A 9,268-nucleotide genomic window follows, 5' to 3' on the forward strand; every position below is an offset into this window, starting at 1 on the left:
TATTACTTACATATACAAGTCACTATCATGTTATTATTCCTTCTCTTTTAGAAACTATTAGTAGTATATTCTAGTTTGTCAAGTAAAAGTTAAACCACACAATTATTTTTTACTTGTATTATAAATAAATGTTAATTTGAATTTAGAAATACGATTTTATAAGGGTTTATGTCATATTTAGGTTAAGAAATATCTCTAACTTACTCATTTACCCATTTAGTCATGAAAGTTCTAATATGGACAAGTTTTCCACTAAAATTAAACGAACGATTTATCAACAATCAAGTGAGAAACTTTGATAATACATATTGCACCTAAGAAAACACCATTCAACTATAAAAATTCTTGATTTCCAAATAAACTACAAACACTATTATAGGAATTTGAGAAAAACTAGTTTGTTCAAACTTTAAATTATGCAAATGGATACCCAAATATCAACTACAAACTCAACATAAAACCGATCATTTCCCTCTTAAACTAACACTCTTCCTTTTCTGACTTAATGCGAATCTACGCGCCATAGAAGGATTATAAAACTTTCTCATGTGTTGAGACAATCTATGAATACCACGAAGATCACCAATTCTTGAAAGTTGCATCAAGAAAGTATCAAACTTTTGATAAGGCAATTTCATATTTTTATTCAAAACTTCTTCCAAAAGACCACAAGCATCCTCTATTCTTTCACACCCAAAAAGCCCTTCAATCATTACACAATAAGAATCAGTATCACGAATATGAATATCCATCCCATCCCATATCTCAAACGCCCTAATCGGATCACTAATCTTGAAAAACATCATAATTAGCATGTTATAAGATTGGACACTTGGCACACAACCAGCTTCAATCATTTTCTTGAAAAGATTACATGCTTCTTTACTATCTTTATGATCACAAAGAACCTTTAGAAAACAGTTGTATGTAACAATGTCAGGAGGGTAGCCTTTGTTTTTCATATCTTCCAAGAATTTATAAGCATAATCGACTTTTCCAGCTAAGCACATCCCTTCAATCATTTCTCTATATGTTGAAACATCAGGGAGGCATCCACTAGATGCCATGTCATCAACAAGTTTAAAACATTCATCCATTTTATTTTCACGTGCAAATGCGACTATCATGATTGCATATGTTTTAGCAGTGGGTGAAGACATGAATGTACCTTTTTCTTTCATGAACTCTAAAAGTTCATAAGCTTCTGAGATCATTCCAGATTTACAAAATGTATCAATGGCAGTGTTGTAGGTGAAATTTTCTGGGGTATGGCCCATTTGGATCATTTCATCAAGTATTTGCATACTTCTTTTAGGATTTCTCACTCTACACCAACCGAAAAACAAGATGTTATATGTGCTAGCATTGGGTTTGACTTTGTTCTTTATCCTCATGAACATGGATTCAGCATCTTCAACTAAACAAGACTTGCAAAAAGCATCTATTAACACGTTGAATGCATCGATTTCTGGCTGGAGTTTTTTAAGCTTGACTTTTTTCTTCTTTGCAAACTTATGAAGATGAGTCAAATGCTTATCTGCATACTGCTTCAGAATCTTTAACAATGCTTCGATAGGCACTTTAGTTTTGTTGTTTCTCTTCATGTAATCGAGAAGATCACAAACTATACGATACTGTTTTGCCTTGTATTTTGTGTTTGATAGGATATCGATCATCTCATTATATGCCTGAGGTTCATGACTATAGTTTTCTTGATTCCCAGCCCATGTGAAAAACCGAAAAGCTAAATTCTCCTGATATCTAAGACTCCCTAAAATCTCGATCACCAAGGGTGTAGTCAATTGAACACCAGCTTCGTCAAGAGACCTCTCCATGTAACTATTTTGTGGGTTGTTAGGCTTACAATCTATGATAATATTGTACAAATTTTCACCAACAATGGAAGTTGGAACACATCCTTTAGGTTGTTTATCTACAGCGGTATCATCAGAACCAGAATCACCATCTTTTTCATCCAATTCACCATCACTACTTAAAGGTGAAACTTGCCCACCAGATGTTCGATCAAATGCATCATTACCACCTCCACTATAAGAGTGAATCAGTGTCAAATTACGATTACCCATTTGTCGAAACAATCTCAGAAGTGAAATGCGACTAAATTCCAATGACTTAAGTGACGAATTCGGCATGGATGCATTGAAAGAGCTATGATACAGAGGTATTGACGAACTTACAATTGGCGAGAGCTTATGATGATATAACGTGTAGGAGAAGATACTACGGCGATGAATTTGGGTAACGAGAGTAATGTTGATTCGTAACATTTGCAAGAAACGGATTTAACGAAATCGAATCAATTAATCGATCGATAAGATTGATATTCACTTATTTGTACGCTCGTGAGAATGGTGTTTCTCAATTTTGACTCACTATTAGTCAACATCTATATAGTTTATACCGTAGTTTGGATTTTTTTTTCATTATTATTTAGGTGTTTGTTTTTTGAAACCTATAAATCGTTTTTATCTAAAAAAATAAAATCAAACTGTTATTTATAGGGATAATGACTTAAAAGGGTAACATATTTTCCGATTTGTTCACATTTAGTCACTAAATTTTTTTTTGTTCATATTTTACCATTGAACTTGTTGAACTGTTCAAAAAACATCCTTCTGACTTGCTATAGGAGGTTTAGCCGGTTTTCCGGCGTTCTTGTGAGTTCCGGCGAGTCTCCGGTCATCTTCTCCGGCCAAACATTAATTTTTCCGACAACTTTGTCATCTCCAGAAACCAACAAGTTTGAAAGGTTCCAAATTCGTCGGTTTTTAAGAAAGAAAAAGACCATAGCAGATCTGGTGTTCTTGGTTACAAGAACCCAAGAATTCATATTTCGATTTCAAAAGAAGAGGGTTATGAAGATGAAGGGACTGTGAAGTTGAACACGAAAACCATAGAAACCCAGATCTAGCACTATTAGAAATCCCAAAGCTCGATTTCTTGAACTCGATTTCAGATTTAAGTTAATGTGTGTGTGTGTGTGTGTGTGTGTGTGTTTTAGATTCGAGTTTTGGGTTCATAAATCGAAACGAGAACAAAGAGGTTTTTTGATCAGAAAATCAAACGAAGATGTTTGGAGATCTGAAAATCGAATGAAGAGATTTGGGTTTAAACTCGAATGAAGAGATCTAAAAATCGCTACAAACCTTAAACATCATTTGATTTCAGATCTGAACACTTCTGGAGCTCTTTTTTTTAGGAAGAAGATGAACATGATGAAGACGAACACCTTACTGAAAATCGATGAACACACCATGTTTGAAGGTTTTCAAGGGAAGCTTCGAGCATCAGATCTGGGTTGAAGACAATAAACATCAGATATGGGTTGGAGTTTGAAGATGATGAACATCATATATGGAACAACACTCAGATTTCAAAACACGATGTAGCTTCAAAGCCATTTTCCAGATCTGACCTTCAAATCGATTTCATCCATGGAGTGTATGTCGGATCTAAAAAAACAAGCAGGTGTGTGTTGGAAATCTTTTCCAGATGGATTCTTCTAAAATAAACTCGAAATCTAGAGTTTTTCGGATGGATTTGTTCATATTGTGTTTCATATCTTTATCTAGTTCATCAGGGTTGTTCATCGTGTTCTTGAGAGCTTCTTTATATTTGAGTGTATGTGTTTGTTCAGAACACGAACCCAGATCTGGATGTGTGTATGATTTCGTTTTTTGACAGATTTTCTATAAATGATTTATCAGATTTAAGTGTGTGTATATGTGGGTTAGATCAGAACACGATCCTAGGCTCAAGAAATTGTTTCAGGTTTGCTTAAGAACACTATGGCTGGAGGTTGAAGACGATGAACAGTGATCTGATGGAAATCATGAATGTTGGAGTTTTTGAGTTCGCCGGAAAAATCAGGAACGTCGGAGAAGATGACCGGAGCCGTCAAATACGCCGGAAACCGGCTAAACCTCCAATAGCATGTCATAAAGATGTTTTTTGAACAGTTCAACAAGTTCAATGGGAAAATATGGACAAAAAAAAATTCAATGACTTAATGTGTACAAATCAAAGAATATGTTACCCTTTTAAGTCATTATCCTTTATTTATATATTGATTTATACGTCTTATTTATGGAAAATGACATAAGATATTTTTGATAAGGAATGACTAGATATATCTCTTACTAGTCTAACTTGTTTTCATCTATTAGTGAGTAATGTGTTGAGATTGGCTACATGATACCATGCTTTCTCCATTGATAAATTTTCGTTTTCATATATTAAATTTTCTACTCGCATATTTTTGTTTTCATTTTCGTATATGATCAATGATCGGGTACACTATGATTTATGTACGTTCTATATGACCAACATGGAAAAGAAAAATCACTTCTCGAACTCAAAAACAAGAAAAGTGGATCCAAATTTGTACTTGAATCCTACTTATGTATTTTTAGCTCTTGGAGCAAGCATGTAAAGATAACAATTACTATAATATTCATCTAACCTGTGCTTCTAAAATGGGTCATCATAACACACGTACATATATTATACAAGATACAACCCTTCCTATATATGATTCAATATCATCGTCTTAATTTTCATTTTTTTTATTTAAATAGAGTAAATTACATTCTTGGTCCCTGATCCAGTGATCCTCTTGAAAGTTGAAACACGTTTGACAAGTAAAGGCTACAACCGGGTTCGCTTTAAACCCGTTTGCATTTCATCAAATCTCGCTCGCTATTTCCCCCAATCCTCTGCTGAAAACCGTCTTCTGCCCCCTGAAGTCGCTGTCGGCTCCGATCGCCAGTTCGCCACCAGATATGAGCGGCCATGATTCAAAATACTTCTCCACAACTAAGAAAGGAGAAATCCCTGAGCTGAAAGAGGAGCTCAATTCTCAGTATAAGGTTCTACTTTTTTCTCTTTCATTTATACACAGTAATATGTACCTATAGATCTATATGAGGTTATTGTAATTGGTTGTATTGATCTAGTCATTTAATAATTAGATTTGCGTAACTATATTATCAGATCTATTATCGTATCAAATGGTTTCATCGATGAGATCGTTGTAGTTTGTTGATTGGGAGCATGAATTTACATGTAGTAGGATTTTGAATTACCCTGCAAATTTGTTATAGTCTTAAGTGGTTGTGATTAGGTTCCTTCTCTGAAGCTCCGATATTCTGTTCTCCTGAAAACTGAAAAATATATACATGGAGTAATGAATTAATCAGTCATGATGAGCTTTAGTTTTAGTTTGAGCGTTCAAGGCTACTGGTCTGGAAAACCATGAACTTTCCCGGTGAATACTTACAGGTGGCAGTAACTACTGAACTACACAGAAGCTGGACAATGCAGCCCTTGCATTTTACAAATTCTTTTAGTTTCAATCTTTGAGTGTTTTACTTTTTTGTGATCTGAGAGCACATAATGATGGCTAATTTGCATTACTGTCAGCTCGTCGATTTGATGAAAATCTTTTTCTGCATTTCAGGATAAGAGAAAAGATGCTGTTAAAAAGACAATTGCAGCTATGACAGTTGGGAAGGATGTATCATCACTTTTCACAGATGTCTTGAACTGTATGCAGACTGAAAATTTGGAGCTCAAAAAGCTTGTATACTTGTATCTCATCAATTATGCTAAAAGTCAACCTGACCTAGCAATACTTGCAGTTAATACCTTCGTGAAGGTATAAACTAGTATAAACTCACTTTTCACATCCACATAATTGTTCCCCATTAAAGACACTGATTATTTTTTACATGTAACAGGATACACAAGACCCAAATCCTTTAATCCGGGCTTTAGCTGTTCGAACAATGGGATGCATCCGAGTTGATAAAATCACAGAATATCTTTGTGACCCCCTCCAGAGGTGTCTCAAGGTTAACATCGTCTGTATTTCATGCTTTGATGTTCAGTGATCAATCAACTAAAAATATATTAAGATGATTTAAAATTGTCTTCAACAGGATGATGACCCATATGTTCGAAAAACAGCAGCTATATGTGTTGCTAAACTTTATGACATCAATGCTGAGTTAGTTGAAGATAGAGGTTTTCTTGATGCCCTAAAAGATCTCATATCTGACAATAACCCTATGGTAGTAGCAAATGCTGTTGCAGCTCTTGCTGAAATTCAAGATAACAGCAGTACACCCATTTTTGAGATCACTAGTCAGACCTTGTCAAAGCTCCTTACAGCTCTAAACGAATGCACTGAGTGAGTATGCTATTAGCCTATTAAAGTCGTTTACTATTTATCTACTAATTTATGGTATTAAAGTCATTTTTGACATTATTCAGATGGGGTCAAGTTTTTATATTGGATGCTCTTTCAAAATACAAGGCAGATGATGCTCGTGAAGCTGAAAATATAGTAGAGAGAGTTACTCCAAGACTGCAACATGCAAATTGTGCTGTAGTTCTTTCAGCTGTTAAGGTGTGTTGTATTGATCTTTTACTTAATTTATCTTTTCTTATATTTCTGATTATTATTGACTTTGTAGATGATTCTTCAACAAATGGAACTCATCACTAGTCCTGATGTGGTACGAAATTTGTGCAAGAAAATGGCTCCTCCACTTGTAACATTACTTTCTGCAGAACCTGAGATTCAATATGTTGCATTAAGGAACATTAACCTTATTGTACAGAAGCGCCCTACAATCCTTGCCCATGAAATTAAGGTATATTGTTTTTTTTTTTTTTTTTTTTTTTTTTTTTAATATCATTTTGTCTGAAAAAGAGTATAAAATCTTAACTACCTATTTCCAGGTGTTCTTTTGCAAGTACAATGATCCAATCTATGTGAAGATGGAAAAGTTAGAGATCATGATAAAGCTTGCTTCAGATAGAAACATAGATCAGGTAATTAGGGTTTGTATTGTTTCCTTTATTTGACCAAATGACCATTTTATCCTTACATTCCAATAAAAAATTGTCAGGTATTATTGGAATTTAAAGAATATGCAACAGAAGTAGATGTAGATTTTGTGAGAAAAGCTGTTCGTGCTATTGGTCGATGTGCTATAAAATTAGAAAGAGCAGCCGAACGTTGCATTAGTGTTCTTCTAGAACTTATCAAAATCAAAGTCAACTATGTTGTTCAAGAAGCCATTATAGTCATCAAAGACATTTTCAGAAGATACCCCAACACGTAAGTTTCTAGAACCTTTGTTGTATTCCAAAATACAACTTTTTATTTTTAATCCAAATCTTTCTTTTCAGATATGAATCTATTATAGCCACACTTTGTGAGAGTTTGGATACATTAGATGAACCAGAAGCTAAGGCATCAATGATTTGGATAATTGGTGAATATGCTGAAAGAATCGATAATGCTGATGAGCTTCTAGAAAGTTTTCTGGAAACCTTTCCGGAAGAACCTGCACAAGTTCAGTTACAGTTATTAACTGCAACTGTAAAACTTTTTCTTAAAAAACCAACTGAAGGACCACAACAAATGATTCAGGTTGTTTTAAATAATGCCACTGTGGAAACCGATAATCCAGATCTTCGTGATCGTGCTTATATATATTGGCGTCTTCTTTCAACCGACCCCGAGGTTTTTTTTTCTTTTAAAACAGAAACTTAGAAAAAAAAAAAAACTAATATTAAAATTACTATTTGATATGTCAGGCTGCAAAAGATGTTGTGTTAGCTGAGAAACCAGTGATAAGTGACGACTCAAACCAATTCGATTCCTCTCTCCTTGATGAACTTTTAGCAAATGTTGCCACTTTATCATCTGTATACCACAAGCTTCCGGAAACATTCGTGACACGTGTCAAAACCTTACAGAAAACAGAAGAGGAAGAGTTTCCGGAAGGTTCCGAAGGAGGGTATTCCGAAACATCATCTGCACATGTTCCTGATAACGGGATAATCACATCACCGCCACCTGTCGCCCCTGTCCCCGACCTACTCGATCTCATTGGTCTTGATAATGATAATAATAGTAATAGTAATGTGGTATCAGTTGACCAGTCTTCAAAGTCAAAGCCTTTGTTGCCTGTTTTGTTGCCAGCTGGCAGTGGTCAAGGATTGGAAATCAGTGGTGAACTGGTTAGAAAAGATGGTCAGATTTTTTACAGTTTGATGTTTGAGAACAAGAGTGAAGTTGCGTTGGATGGATTTATGATTCAGCTGAACAAGAATACGTTTGGTATTGCGGCTGGTGGACCGCTTCAGGTCCCGCAAGTGCAACCGGGGACGTGTGAAATGACGGTTTTGCCCATGGTTCTGTTTCAGAATATAGCACCGGGCCCACCCAATTCCCTGCTGCAGGTTGCTGTGAAAAACAATCAACAGCCTGTTTGGTATTTTAGTGATAAAGTATCGTTGCTTGTGTTGTTTACAGAAGATGGAAGAATGGAACGTGGTGCTTTCCTTGAGGTAACGTTTAACTTTTTTTTTTTTTTTGAGTAAATTTTCATTTTTAGTCCCTGAGTATAGCGTAACGTAATTTTGTAACTGTGATTGCAGACATGGAAGTCATTACCGGATTCGAATGAGGTGTCGAAAGAGATGGAGGGAATAGTGATTAGCAATGTGGATGGAATTGTAGAGCAGTTATCTGGTTGGAATATGTTTTTTATTGCTAAACGTAAGAATGGGAATCAGGATGTATTGTATTTATCAGCTAAGATTCCAAGAGGGATTCCATTCCTGATTGAAATTACAGCGGTTATTGGTGTCCCTGGAATCAAGTGTGCTGTCAAAACTCCAAACCCGGAAATGGCCCCCTTGTTCTTTGATGCCCTGGAATCACTCCTCAAGAGTTAAAAAAAAAAAAAAAAAAAAAAAATTGTGTTGTTTGTCTTTTACTTAAATGTGGACTTTATTGGTTTTGTATTTGTTAGAATATTATTATGTACATGTTATGAAAAGTTTGTATTTTTTTAGGTGCATTTTGTTGAACAAACTTTAACACTATTTTGCATATGTAATTGCTGTGGAATGAACGAGATAGTTTCGTTGGGAGTCTGTTGTAGAAATGGAATTGGAAGACAGCCTGCCTTTGGTTCTGTAGTATGTAAAAGACCAAATTCCATGTTTGTAATTTTTTCGGTTTAACCAATGGAGAATAATTTTGTTATTAAATCGAAAGACTTTATTATTATTATTATTATTTTAATAACTACTAAGTAAAACTTTGAATTCTATGAAAAACATTGTAGTTTGAAAATTTGTCATTTTAAGTATGAAAGAATTTGTTTTTCATGATTTAAGCATTGAGACGTTAGGTTTAAGACATATTTAACCAGAAAATATTTTT

The 9,268-nt window shown here is 34.7% G+C and overlaps 1 protein-coding gene and 1 pseudogene across 1 annotated transcript; one reads left to right on the top strand and one right to left on the bottom strand.

Moving 5' to 3' along the window:
- Positions 1-253: 253 nt before the first annotated feature.
- Positions 254-2,389, bottom strand: LOC145118923 (pentatricopeptide repeat-containing protein At1g73400, mitochondrial pseudogene; annotated as a pseudogene).
- Positions 2,390-4,628: 2,239 nt separating this feature from the next.
- Positions 4,629-9,052, top strand: LOC145119121 (beta-adaptin-like protein B). The gene is made up of 11 exons (XM_079054748.1): positions 4,629-4,889; positions 5,480-5,677; positions 5,760-5,873; positions 5,961-6,211; positions 6,295-6,430; positions 6,498-6,677; positions 6,766-6,858; positions 6,936-7,147; positions 7,219-7,555; positions 7,630-8,385; positions 8,476-9,052. The coding sequence occupies exons 1-11, from the start codon at positions 4,803-4,805 to the stop codon at positions 8,773-8,775; spliced, it is 2,664 nt and encodes an 887-aa protein (XP_078910874.1). The 5' UTR covers positions 4,629-4,802; the 3' UTR covers positions 8,776-9,052.
- The last annotated feature ends 216 nt before the right edge of the window (positions 9,053-9,268 follow it).

Source organism: Lactuca virosa, chromosome 6, assembly GCF_052849685.1.
Source record: "Lactuca virosa cultivar CGN04683 chromosome 6, Lactuca_virosa_CGN04683_v6, whole genome shotgun sequence".
Lineage (NCBI taxonomy): Eukaryota > Viridiplantae > Streptophyta > Magnoliopsida > Asterales > Asteraceae > Lactuca > Lactuca virosa.